Source organism: Podarcis raffonei, chromosome 1, assembly GCF_027172205.1.
Source record: "Podarcis raffonei isolate rPodRaf1 chromosome 1, rPodRaf1.pri, whole genome shotgun sequence".
Classification (NCBI taxonomy): domain Eukaryota; kingdom Metazoa; phylum Chordata; class Lepidosauria; order Squamata; family Lacertidae; genus Podarcis; species Podarcis raffonei.
This window is the reverse complement of record NC_070602.1, coordinates 138,042,293-138,056,286: the sequence shown is the minus strand read 5'-3', so window position 1 is coordinate 138,056,286 and position 13,994 is coordinate 138,042,293. Positions and strand designations below refer to the sequence as shown.

The 13,994-nt window shown below is 42.9% G+C and overlaps 1 protein-coding gene across 2 annotated transcripts in view; it reads left to right on the top strand.

Annotated features, from left to right (window-relative positions):
* The window catches only part of CPS1 (carbamoyl-phosphate synthase 1), a 158,845-nt gene that overhangs the window by 117,607 nt on the left and 27,244 nt on the right, over window positions 1-13,994 (top strand). For both annotated transcript variants that reach the window (XM_053364704.1, XM_053364697.1), the window contains exons 26-28: window positions 746-940; window positions 2,096-2,163; window positions 11,725-11,800. In XM_053364704.1, coding sequence (XP_053220679.1) covers window positions 746-940; window positions 2,096-2,163; window positions 11,725-11,800 — 339 coding nt within the window. The remainder of the gene's footprint in view (window positions 1-745; window positions 941-2,095; window positions 2,164-11,724; window positions 11,801-13,994) is intronic.

The following is a 13,994-nucleotide window of genomic DNA, read 5'->3' as shown; positions in this document are numbered from 1 at the left end:
CACCCCACAGGGTGCTGCTCTGGACAACACCCCTTTTTTACAGAGAGTTGTTTTGGGGGTGTCAAAGTGGGAAGCTTAAAATTCCATGTATGAGAAAGCAAAACAATAATAGAATTATATCAGCAACCCTGAGGGTCATCTAGTCCAACCCCCTGCAATGCAGGAAACTCAACTACAACTTCCCTGGCAGGTGACCATCCAACCTCTGCTTAAAAACCTCCAAGGAAGGAGAGTCCACCACCTCCCAAAGGATTCCGTTCCCCTGTCAAACAGCTCTAACCATCAGAAAGTACTTCTCTTCTTGTAACTTGAAGCTATCGGAGCAGGAGAAAACAAGCTTGCTCCTTCTTTCATGTGACAGCCCTTTAGATAGCTGAAGATGGCTCTCATATCTCCTCTCAGTCTCCTCTTATCCAGGCTAAACATACCCAGCTCCTTCAACCATTCCTCATAAGGCTTGGTTTCCATCATCTTGGTTGCCCTTCTCTGCACACATTCCAGCTTGTCAATATCCTTCTTAAATTGTGGCCAAGAACTGGATACAGGACTCCAGGTGTGTCTAACCAAGGCAGAATAGAGCAAGACAATTACTGGAATCTCATCCTTCTCTGGATCCAAGCTGTTCTCTACCTTGCTTCTGATTGTGCTAATAGATGGTTTAGTTTGGCAAGGAGCTGCACATAATCAACTTGTGGTGTGTTGTTGTTTTTTTGTCTAAGTTTCTCTCTGTTCTCATTTTCTATAGGAATGCAATGGCTGCATCATCTCTGTAGGAGGGCAGATTCCAAACAACCTGGCTGTGCCACTTTACCGGAATGGAGTTAGAATTATGGGCACTAACCCGCTGCAGATTGACCGGGCAGAGGATCGATCTACATTCTCTGCTGTTCTTGATGAGCTGCAAATAGCTCAAGCACCCTGGAAAGCAGTTAATTCCTTGGTATGTAGACATACATCTAATCTGTGTTTAGTAATTTAAGGAGCAGCAGTTGAAGGCTTAAGCCACTGTTCACAATTAATTTTCTTTGTTCGTATTTAGAAGGGTGCATTCATCCTGCAGCATGGATGTAGGAGCAAGCAAGCTTGTGTCCTGGCTGGATCATAATCCTTTCCTTGGGTTTATTCCTTGCTATACATGTGAGGGCTTTGAAGATGAGTTTCCTCCTATCCCACTGTGTTCTGTTCATTTTTTTAGTCAGTTACAGTTACAGGTCAGTTTCTGAGGCATTGAATTTTTTAGGAAGCACTTTTGGTGTCCAGGAATTTTGAGTAGGGGGTTATTTTTGCTCTGCCATGCCTGTCTAGAGAGCCCAGGAGAACCTTCCATGCTCCCCCTCCCCTCTTTCTGTGTGACCATTTTTAATTACCCACAACATTGTTTCATCTGGCCTGAGAAACTAGCATGAATTGTAGTTTGTTTGAAACAAGCTGACTTGTTTCAAACAAGCCATAGCTATTGTTAACCGTGGTTTGGCTGAAATGACAAACATGGTTAAGCAGAAGTATCCACATGGAAGAGTGGAAGGAGGCACAAGACCTCAAGCTTTGGCAGGAGCAGACTGTGGGGGCTGCACCTGGCCTCCCTGCATACCAGGGTGGAGTGGGGAAGGATGGGGTGGCTGTGGTACAAAGACCTTGGCAGAAGCACCAGATGGGCTCTGCTGTGGCACCTGCACTGTGCCAACCTCATTGCAACCTCGTCTTCCCCCTCCTTGTCCTGATATGCAGCAGTGGCAGCCAGAGAGAGGTCAGATAAGTGGCCTAGCCCAACCCTGCCGCCTGCTGCTGAGCTTTGCCTCCTAGGGTAGTTTGCATTATGCAGAATGATGGTTCAAACACACCCAAAATGTTAAGCACCCCACTTTCATTTGCAAGGCTTCTTTTGTGACCTGCTGTGTGATATCACCATTCAGGGTGGTTAGGTTCCTTCTCTCTTCTAAAAACCTTTGAGAACACTCTTCCGCTCCTCCATATACAGATTAGCTTATTCAGGTACACCAAAGACTGAGAATGTATCCAGATTTTACTTGTACAAACATGTCTAGGCATTCTCAGTATCTTATATATAAAAAAAGATCCTTTCCCAACTTTTTAGGAGAATGCTGTTGAATTTGCTAACTTGGTTGGCTACCCATGCTTGCTGAGACCTTCCTATGTTTTGAGGTAAGCCTCTCCCCCGCCCTTGACAATGTAAATTGAACTTCCGACATTGTTTGCACTATCAGGATACCGCTGTGCTACCTGTGGAAGCTGCTCAGTTTTTAGACCAAGAAGCTGAGGTCTGATAGGTACCGAGATAATGAAAAAGTATTAGACCTGCCTGGCACTCATATATCTGAGCCAACAGCAGGCTCTCTCAACTTAATATTGTATTAAGAACTTCAGTGCAGGGTTCTTAGTCATTTTGCCATTTGTCAGCATCTCATTGATTACAGAGTATTGACTTTGGACCGGCTGCACCAAACCAATGTTAGGGCTATTTGCTCCCCAGTTTCCAAATCAGAAGAGTCTCCTAACCTGGGGTCCCCTACGTAGCAGCTGGCGGTTAACCCTGACTTTCCCATTCCCCTATTGCCCATGTCCCTTCACTCAAAGCACTTGGGCGAATTCTCTGAGGAGTCCTGGTGGGTCAGACCAAGAAGCTATCTAGCTCAACTTCCTTTTCACAGTAGTGACCTACCACCTGCTTTGGAGAAGTGCCAAGCAGGGCATGAAGGCAACATTCACTCTCTGTTGCTTCTGTTTCTCTCCAGCTCCCCTGCCCCACATCAGCAGCTGATATGAATGTTTCATTTGGCAGTCCTGGCTCACGGGTGGATTGACTGACTTTCCATGAATTTACCCCATCCTCTTTTTTCCAAAGCCATCCAAGCGAGTGACCATCTTCACGTATTTTCTTCCCTTCCCAGAGTACCCTGGGTTATCCTGCTCCTCAGCCTACATACTTTTCAGCCGTCTCCTCCTAAGGCTTACTTCTTGGAAGCCACTCTAGTCTGGGCAGCAATTATTTCCCTTCGCGTTCTTGCTTCCTGCTTGCTTGCATCAGAGCTGTCTGAGCAGAGACAATGATGACCGCTGCTGATGCTCAGGAGCACCTGATGATGGCAGGAGTGCTCCTGCCTTAAGATCTGTTATGGACCTTTACAAAGCTGAAAAACACAATCAAATTGGATCATGTAAACAGTCTGAAAAGTCTCTTTCTCACCGGACTTCCGGGTTAGCGCCATCTGTTGGTACTAAAGGGTTAAGAGGTAACAAGTCGCTCTAATCACTGAGCAGCTGGAAGTCATTAAGCATCCAAGAATGTGAGTTAGTTTGTATAAATAGTCAGTTCACTCAGTTTGTGGCCGGTGGGCTGATATGAGTTAGGTTTAGAGTAAAGTTTTCTTTATGCAGGAGATAAGAGCATGTGTGCTTTATCGCCAGGGTTTTCTTTTGTAAATAAAGTTTTTTCCTGAGTTCCAAAGTGCTTGCTCCAGGATTCTTCATTGAAAGGTACTGTCTCTCCTGCCTTCTTCACCGTTGCATGAAATTCTCTGCTGAGATATGATTTATGGCATTGGAAGCGCACTGGACGTTCACTTAACATTAAACTAATTAAAGTTTAATGGACACCATCGCCTAATGGCGGATTCCCTCCGAGCTCCGGAGGGAATCGGCTCAGCAGGGGTCGGGTTCTGCCGCGGCGGCGACGCGGGGACCCTCAGAAACCACAGGCGTTGAAGCCTGTGGACCTGGTGACTCGGCGGGCACCATTTGCGCCCCCCCGACCCGCAAAGGAGCCTTTTTAAAGGCTCTGGAACGGGGGACGGAGAGCGGCGCGGTGCTGTGAGTCGACTGCTTCCCCTGCTGAGTGAAGCCGCATGCCATGGACGGAGAGCGCTGACTTCTTTCTCTGAACATTTGGATTAAAAGCAACAACCTGTGAGTAACACGGAAATTGGACTTAAAAGGGAAATTTTCTTTGGGAATTAGGCACGACCGGGTAAGGTGTAAAGAGGAAGTCCGCCTACCCGCCTTGTAAACATCGTAAAGCAAGGATTTTATTACTAAGGTTGTGAGAATACCTTTCTTCTTTGTGGATTAAAGCAATTAACTCTACGTTGGGGCAATTTAAGTGATTGTGCTGGAGGATAAGAGCTAACATTGAGAACGGAATTCACCCCTCCCCCAAGATCTGGGAGCGATCGGTGAGAGAGCCTGCGGAAGAGACATAAAGACTTTGACAGCTGTCAAATTAGCTGTCAAAGTTGGGGAAAAAGGAGAACTTTGTTTCTGCTATCTTTGCTGGTTATATTCGTTACAATTTGGTAACAAATTGTTAAAAATAAAGAAGAAAAGGCTAATTTGACTTTTGGGTTGGAACTGGAAGATATTAAGAAACTAGAATCCCTCTAGAGGGGGTTTAGGACATTACAAAAATGGCTGTAAGTGGAAAAATACTGGCTGAACTGGAGAAGACTTTTTTTCTCTTGGGAAAGTTGCAGGAGCAGAGTGATGTATTGCTAACAAATGTGATAAGACTGAAGGGAACAGTAAATAAAGTTGCTGAGCCTGGGAGGGACTTGACTCAAGTTTTTGCAGTTGAACAGGAAAGTTTTGCAGTGGACTTAAAAAATTTTGCAGCTGAATATGAAAAGAAATTTGAGAAATCTGAGAATGTGATGAAAGAGGAACATGATGATTCGAAGGAAAAAGAAGGAGGAGCTATAATGTCACAGATGATTGAGGAGAGCCAGAGGCCGGTTAAGATGGATATAAAGGAAAATAAGACCAGGATGATGAAAATTTGGTTTGAATTGAAGAATGGAGAATGGAGAGATCTCCCTATGTGGAGATCTGAAGACCTATGGAATACAAACTTGGCTAAAGTGGAAACTGGAGCTTTTGGGACATTTGGACTTAAGAGAAGTAGGAAACAAGATTTTGGCTCCATTTTTAAATACGGAGGCCTGGCTGGAAGAAACATGGACCTTATTGGGACAGAGCTCCTTCGAGATTCGGAGTTTAATATAAAGGACTATCAAAAAAACCGGCAGAGAGGAATTGAGAGAGAATTGAGAGCCTCGGATGTGAGGTCGCCAGGCTGACTGCAGATGGACTGATGGACTTTTTGTTGGGGTTCGAAACCGGGAAAGGGGGTGGTGGGGCTTTGGGAATCCAAAGGGTGTATAACTATATTCTGTTTTAATTAATTTGGTTTTGCCACTAACATAAAAACGGGGATTTCGGGGAAGGGAATTGGGGCCGACCTTAGAAAAAGACTTTTAAGAATAAGTATTGACGTATAAAGATAGAGGTTTATAAGTTAAAATTGGTCAACTAAAATGAATTAGAGAAAACAAGGTAAAGTTTGGGGACAAGAACTTGCTGAGCTAAAAATTGGAACTGGAATACAAGAAGGGGAGGTGCGGGGAAGTCACGGAAATTGGTCATAGACAGTAAGAAATGTAAGTTGTATGTATTGTCTTTTTTATGTTTTGTTTTTCTTTTTTTTGAAAATTTCAATAAATATCTTTTTTTTAAAAAAAGAAAAGAAAAGTCTCTTTCTCCAACACAATGAAAAAGTGATTTCTTAACTGGACAATTGGGTTTTGGCGCTTCAAATCCTAGAAGATAGTAGTGGTGATACTATTGTTTTCTGTGGATAATGCCCACTCAGATGCTCTTAACTGATATGTCTGTTTAGCAGCTCAGTTGATCCTTCATGCATCCATCTTTGACGGCTTCAGCACCAGCTATGAGGTGTACGTACAGTCACTGTCCTGCAGGTCTAAAAAGTCACATGGAAGTATTGGGAACAGTATCTTGACAAATGCTGCCCACACAAATGTGTTGGGACCTCCCCATGTATACCCTCTTCAAAAGAAGAAAAGATGTCACCTAATGTGTGTGTATGCATGCTATACTGTCAGAAATGTAGATAAATTGACAGCTACTGGTAATATCTTAAGATTATAAAAGGTCCAGGAAGATGGGTCAAAACATTCTGACATGTACTGGGCAATATAAAAGTCAGTTGAATGCCCTTAGTAAATCACAGAATGTCATCCTTGCTAAAAAGAAAAATAATAATAACCCTTGTTTCTCTCATTTACTCTAGGAGTGGTGAAGTAGATCTAGCCATTTTATTCACTTTATTTTTTATTTTAAAAGATTTATATACCACCTGTCATGTAAATGCTTCTGGCAAGTGTACAAGAATAGAAGTAGTACAGTAATCTTAACAGACAATGTAGTTAAAAACAGAGAAGCTGAGCAATCCTAATTCTGGGAAGCTGGTGAAACTTATGTCAGTTTAAGTCATGCGTAACTCCTGGCAGAACTAGGATGGAGTTACGATGGCATAGGCCCAAATTCATCCCAGCAGATCTTGGGTTTGAGCTGGGCTGAAGTTGAACAGAATCAGTTCCCGGGTTTTCAACTTGTGCTAAAACTGTAGCAAAGTTTGTGTCCGCTTTCTTTCTAGTGGAGCCGTCCTGTTAGCACTGTCGCATTTGACATGCTGCCCACAGCAGGAAAGTCTGCACCCCATAGTCCCTATCTCTAGCATCCAACACTGGTTTGATAAATAGAATTTGTCCTTTTGAAGTTGGATCCCACGTATTTTCCACTCCTATAGTGATCAGTAGAGAATTTCTTGTATAACAAAATGTCAGGCATATACCATGTGAAACAACAATTACAAGACAAAGGCTCCAGAGGGTGGTGACAACCCTCCTTACAAATAGACTAGTTTTGCTTAATTGAAGGTAAGTTGGAAACCTGGCAGCAGTGAGCAAAGCTAGCGGTTGGCCCCCCGCAAGTGGACGTGGTCTGTCGGTAGCCCAGTGGCATGCCTGAGAGGCTGTTGGCCTCCTGGAACCTATAATAATAATAATAATAATAATAATAATAATAATAATAATAATAATAATAATTAATAATAATAATAATAATAATTTATTATTTATACCCCGCCCATCTGGCTGGGTTACCCCAGCCACTCTGGGTGGCTTCCAACACAATATTAAAATACAATAATCTACTAAACATTAAAAGCTTCCCTAAACAGGGCTGCCTTCAGATGTCTAAAAGTCTGGTATTACCATTAAATGCCAGCATTGTTCAAATTTCTAACATTTATTGTTGCATATTATTCCATCATAAAATGGGGAGAGGAGCCCTCTGAGTAATGGTACATTACCCTAAGGATGTCACAACACGCATCTTGCCAGCCTCGTTTTTCAATTATTGAGAAATATAGGCATACCTGTGTTGTGTTGACCATATCTACAGTTTCAATATGAAATTCTCTTTCACCTGTAACAGCTTTATGACAAGTATGTGCCGTGGCAGCTGCTTTTCTTTCAGGATATGGCTGACAAAACAAGGAGAGCTGGGAATGAGCTGAATCAGTGCGCAGAGATGTTCTAAATACTCCCTCAACAAAGCTTAATGTGGCAAAGTGCTTATTCACAGATGAGAGGGTAGGAAGAGAAATAGAGTTTGCTGAGCACAGTTCGCAAGTGCAGATGGAAATTGAGTTGAAGCCTTCTGATAATTAAAGAGAGGCAAACTATCCACCTGAGGGATGCAACCCTGGCACTGAAGGAAGCGGAAAGAATGTTTAAGCAGGGGGCGGGAATCTGTTAAGTGCAAAAGGCCTTCGTGATATGATTAACTGTAAGTTGCCGTTAAATAATTCAATTAAAACCTCTTTTGAATGGGTTTTTTTAAAGCAATCCACAGGATTCTCAAGCCTAGAAGGAGTTCTTTGATCTTTTGTTTAGAAAGACAGGGACATCTTGCAAAAGGAGGTTTACTCTTCTTTTGAAGGTAATTGGCACATGGAATAACTTCCACATAGCTTTAATGGTTTCATCCTCATTAGTTCCAGTGGAATGTTTAATAAAAAATAACTAGAGATCCCATAATATGAAGTATTGTACAAGAACTGATGCAGCATAGTGGTTAAAATTTTGGTATGAAAGAGCAACAGTACCAACTACATAGACAAAATTGTATTGAATTCCAAAAGCATTTCAAACACCAATTTCTCTTAAGGGGAAAAGGTGTTTCACAAATAGGTTAGGCATTTGCCACCTTTGGGCTCTTCTGGACAGGGATTTTGCAGCACTTCTGTCTTTTTGGATTTTGCTGCATGGTTCCACACAGTGGTGGTGGTGTTTTCTTTTGCTGGTATTCCAGAATAACATAGGCACCAGACTGCAATATTTCAAGGAAGATTCAGTATGATCCTGCTATATGTTCAGTAGTGTGGAAGGTATTGGGTGTATTCCTGCTGTTTCATATGGTGCCTGAGCAACACCTGTTTTGTGCCACTTTTGAGTCACTTCAGACGAGAGATCAGGCGGTATTGAAGCTGTTTAGGGAAATTTTTAACGATTGATGTTTTAATGTATTTTTTAACCTTCTGTTGGAAGCCACCCAGAGTGGCTGGGGAAATCCAACCAGATGGGTGGGGTAGAATTATTATTATTATTATTATTATTATTATTATTATTATTATTATTCCACCCTGAGGGAATATCTCAGTTGGTGGAGCATGAGACACAATCTCAGGATCAAGGGTTCAAGCAATGGTCCTCGTGGTCCCTTCCAACTCTATGATTCTTTGAAATTCTGGGGTTAAGCATCAAGGCAGGGGGTGGGCACTAGCAAGAGTCAGATTTTTACTGACAGAAGAATTTAAAGAATTTCAGAATGCAGAGGGTGAAATGGTTAAAAAAAACTAAAAAAAGCCACACCTACATACATGCACTCATAACCCAATTTTTATAGGCAGAACAATTAGAGAATTCTGGAATATCAAGGATAAAATTATTTTAAAGAAAAGGCACCTGGACATAAGTCAGATTTTTACTGGTTGAATACCAAAACAGTGAAGGGAGGTTTTGTGATGTTTCAGGAGCAGAAGATCTTTAGATGGTGCAGATAACAAAATCTGGTCTCATTCTTCAAAAAGAGTAGGAATCATTCTGATGGTGTGGAAGAAATTTTTAAAAAGACAAGAGCATACTCTATAAACAATTCACCTAGACAGACTCTTACCTTGTTCACACATTGCATTGAACCATAGTTTAAAACAAACCTGGGCTGTCTCTTTCAGGCCAAACGTCAAGATCTATGGGTTTGTGAAAATCAAAAATATTGCTGGGTTGGCCCCAGGCAATGTCTGAGAATACCATACAATGTCATAGAGATTGTATGCTTTAGCTAGATAACTCAGGATAGAGCATGAATTTGAATAATGGCTTCGTCCTTGATTCTGAACAGGAAGTTTATATCCTCTTTACAAGGATATTTTCAAGGTGGAATTTCATGATGACTTTTTCCATAAAAAATATTCTTCTTCTGAAGGCACCCCATGTGGCAAGAGTGCAAACCATGAGCTGAAAATCACCATGTTGAGGATTTTAGAAAATAGCAAAGCAACTACATAAAGAGAATGCATACATGGCTTGTGGGGGGGGGAGGGTGAACTGAATCCCCACCTACCTGTTTTTTCCAGTGTACCTAAACTACTGTATCTCACAGATATTATAGCTGACAAAACCCCAAATTCAGAAATAACAAACCTTGAGAAAACTGTGAACATTTGTGTTGGCATTGTATTTTGATATGACAAACATAGGTCCACTCATTCTCAACTTTCTCTGACATGATTCTTGTGATTCCAAAAAGGAATTGTGTTGTTTTTTTATAAGATATTTATTAAAGTTTTAAAGATTTATATAAAATAGAAAAAACAAAAGAACAAACAGAAACAACAAAAATACATACAAAACACATACAACAACAAGTATAATTTCAATCCCCTATATTCATAAAACTTACTTTCCCGACCTCCTCATACCTCCCCTTTCTGTATTCCAATCTCTAATTAGTTCAATTCAGCAAATCCTTCCCCTAATTTCTATATAATTTTTGACCTTTCTTTTCTTAATTACATAATCATTACAGCTAAAAACCACTTAATTTCAAAATCAACATCGTTCTAACATTCAATAATTTTACAATGTTTCTTTTTTTTTTTTTTTTATAATATTTTTTATTACGTTTCTTTCCAAATTTTACACATTACAGACAAGGAGTTTACAAGAAACCATTTTTTTTTTTTTAACAAAAATCCCAAATTGGACTTCCCCACCCCTTCCGATTCTGCGTTCTTTATATTAACAATGTCAGCAATTTGTTACCTTATGTCATACCTTATTGTAACTTTTACATGTTATGTATCTATATTCAATGTATTATGTCAGAATTTTTATACCTTTAAAATAAACGTAACATGTTCAATTTCATATTATCTCCTTTTCTCTTTTATCACTTAGTTTACTATTTACTTAATCATAATTGCTAAAGCGTATCATTTTCAAATCATGCACCGTCTTAAGATTCATACAGTTTGTAATACTTTTGCAAGTAGTCTTTAAACTTTTTCCAGTCCACCTCAATTGTTTCTACATCCAAATCTCGGATTCTGCCGGTCAGTTCAGCTATCTCCATGTAGTCCATCAACTGCGTCTGCCATTCCTCCAGCGTGGGTAAATCTTGTGTCTTCCAGTTCTTTGCGATGAGTATTCTTGCTGCTGTACTAGCATACATAAACAAAGTTCTGTCCTTCTTTAACACTTTCTGGTCCACCATGCCCAACAGGAAGGCCTCTGGTTTCTTGGGAAAGGTATACCTAAATACCTTTTTCAACTCATTGTAAATCATTTCCCAGAAAGCCTTAACCTTTGGGCATGTCCACCAGAGGTGAAAGAAAGTCCCCTCTGCTTCCTTACACTTCCAACATTTATTGTCAGACAGGTGATGTATCTTAGCTAACTTGACTGGGGTCAAATTTTACAATGTTTCTTAAGATAGTCCTTAAATTTCTTCCAATCTTCTTCCGCCGTCTCTTTTCCCTGGTCTCGGATTCTGCTGGTCATTTCTGCCAGTCCCATATAATCTATTACCTTCATCTGCCATTCTTCCATGGTGGGTAGATCTTCTGTCTTCCAATACTTTGCGATGAGTATTCTTGCTGCTGTTGTAGCATACATAAAAAATGTTCTGTCCTTCTTTGACACCAATTGGCCGACCTTACCCAGGTGAAAGGCCTCTGGTTTCTTCAAAAAGGTATATTTAAATACCTTTTTCATTTCATTATAAATCACATCCCAGAAAGCCTTAATCCTTGGGCATGTCCACCAAAGGTGAAAGAAAGTACCTTCAGTCTCTTTACATTTCCAACACTTATTATCAGGCAAGTGGTAAATTTTTGCGAGCTTGACTGGGGTCATGTACCACCCCAAAAAGGAATTGTTTGGGCTTTGTGTGAAATAACCCACTATGAAAGAAGATCAAATATGGATGACAAACCAAGCTGAAAACTTATTGTCCCAGAATTAGCATTTCACACACCGTTGTTTTCAGCAATGCCAAGTTCCCTGTGAAACCATTGCAAATGATTGAGCAAGAGTAGATCTTGGGGAGAAGCAGCCTTTTTACACAATCTTTAGTCAATAATCCTTCCCCCTGATTTGGTATATTCTTGGGGGCACTCACCTTTTTAGGGGTAAGTTCAATATTGTTTACCTTTGGTGAAGTGTTGCTTTATCCTTTCAGCTTAAGAAAGAACTGGGAGGATGAGTTGAATGGAAGACAGTTTCCGAAGATGAAAAGTGTGATATGACAGTATCTTTAACCTTTCCCTACCCTCTTTCTTCATAGTGGCTCAGCAATGAATGTAGTCCATACAGAAAAAGAGATGAAAAAGTTCTTGGCAGAGGCAACCAGAGTTTCACAGGTATTATACAACACTGTCCTCATTTCCTTCCACTCATTTGATTTTTATTTGTTTTAGGAAACTTGAATATGATTAAATTTGCTTATCCACATGAAGTCTTGCATGTTCCTACACTCTTAATTTGGGAACTTGTTTGATACTTGGAACATTCCTTCTTACAAAGGTGCCTTTGATTTCTAATAGTAACAGTAAAAGATTAAGGCATTTGTAAATTCGTAGTAGTAGTGTGTAGGCACATGGATGTTGAAATATACTCAGAGTCGCAAAGTGATTTCATGCTCTTTATTCAGCTCATAGTGGTGAGGAGGAATGAAAGTCCCCTCAAAGTATCTGCTTTATATACATTATTTACACAATGGGCTGCACGTGATTGGCTAATTCCGGAATTCTCCTGTAGGCCAATCAGGTTGTGGATTCACTTCTATCTGGAGCATGATTGGGTAGTTCCTGCCAACCAATCATACTGCTGCATTCTGAATCCTATTGTTCTAGGACCAATCAGACTGCTGCATTTTGGATCCTATTGTTCTAGGACCAATCAGACTGCTGCAGTTTGGATCCTATTCAACTCAGTACATAACACCCCTCCCCTCTAAGTTCCAGTCCTGCCCGGGAGGTCGCATTCATAGTCCTCAAGGTACGCCGGCGGCCTACATGTGCGTTGTGGCCTGGGGTGTTCCCTGGTCCGGGGTTCAGGTTCTGGCTCGTGTTCCAAGGATGCTGGCTGTGTTGGGGCTGTTTGGTCTGGTGCAACCAGCTCGCTCAGTCGTGGTTCTGGTTCCGGTGCCCTTTCGGCCTTGCGGGTCCTCTCTGTATTTACTGATTCTGCCTCACCTGCTGGCCCCTCCTGTTCTATGGGCCTCACTGCCCCACTGTTCCCTTGGGACTCCTCTGACCCGTCCTCCTCCTGGTTTTCTCCCGGGAATCATCGCCGTATCTGGTCGCAGTGGCGGCGCCAGCATTGCCCCCCATCCGTTAGCACCTCGTACGACACGGGGCCAGTGACCCTGGTGACTGTGGCGGGTACCCATGCTGGGCCTGCCCCAAAGTTCTTTGCGTACACTGGGTCCTGGGCCACTAAGGTTCGGGGGTTCCTGCCTTCCCCCACCACTACCTCATCCTGAGCTCTATCGGGGTGAAGGCGGTCCAATCTGATTGCAAGGCACCAACCCATTAGTAGTTCAGCAGGGCTCTGGCTAGTCGTTGAGCTGGGGGTGCTGTGCTGTGCTAGAAGGAATGTGGCAAGGCGGTACTCCCAATGCGGCGGAGGGTGTCCTTGGTGGTCCGCACCATGCGTTCTGCTTGGCCATTGGTGGCAGGGTGGAATGGCGCCGAATGGATGTGGCGGATGGCGTTCTGCGCTGTGAAGGTTTGGAATTCTCCTGACGTAAATGCAGTCCCGTTGTCTGAGACAAGAGTATCAGGGAGCTCGTGGGTTGCAAACAGCCTGCGTAGTACCCGGATGGCTGCGGACGTAGAAGTGGACGGTACCAGTGCGACTTCCAGCCATTTGGTGTAGGAGTCCACCACTATGAAGAATGTTTTCCCCTGAAAGGGGCCAGCGAAGTCCACATGCAGGCGTGACCATGGTGCTCAGGCGGACTCCCAGGACTGGACTGGGGACCTTGGGGGATCTGGGCGGGATTCTTGGCAGGCCTGGCAGTGTTTGACCCAGGCCTCTATCTCTCCGTCGATCCCCGGCCACCACACATAACTCCTGGCAAGGGCCTTCATTCTTACTACCCCTGGGTGTGTCTCGTGTAGGGCTGTGAGGACCCTTTTGCGGAGGGGCTGGGGAAAAACGACCCTGCTTCCCCATAACAGGCACCCCTTGTGGGCCGACAGTTCATGTTTGCGGGTTGTGTAGCCAGCGAATTCTGGCCCAGGGCTGCTGCTGGGCCATCCCCTCCACACCCAGTCCAGGACCCGGGAGATGACCCTATCTTTCTTGGAATGGTGTGCAACTTCTTGTGCCTGAATGGGGCGGTCGGGAAGCAGCTCCAGGCTCATAATCTCTTGTGCAGGTGCTGGGTCAGGGCCTGTTTCCGGTAGTGGTAGCCTGCTGAGGGCGTCCGCATGGCCCATCGCCTTCCCAGGGCGGTGAATCAGTTCATACTGGTAGCTGGCAAGGAAAATTGACCACCTGAGGATGCGAGGAGACAGTACTTGGGGAGTCTGCTTTTCGGGGGCAAAC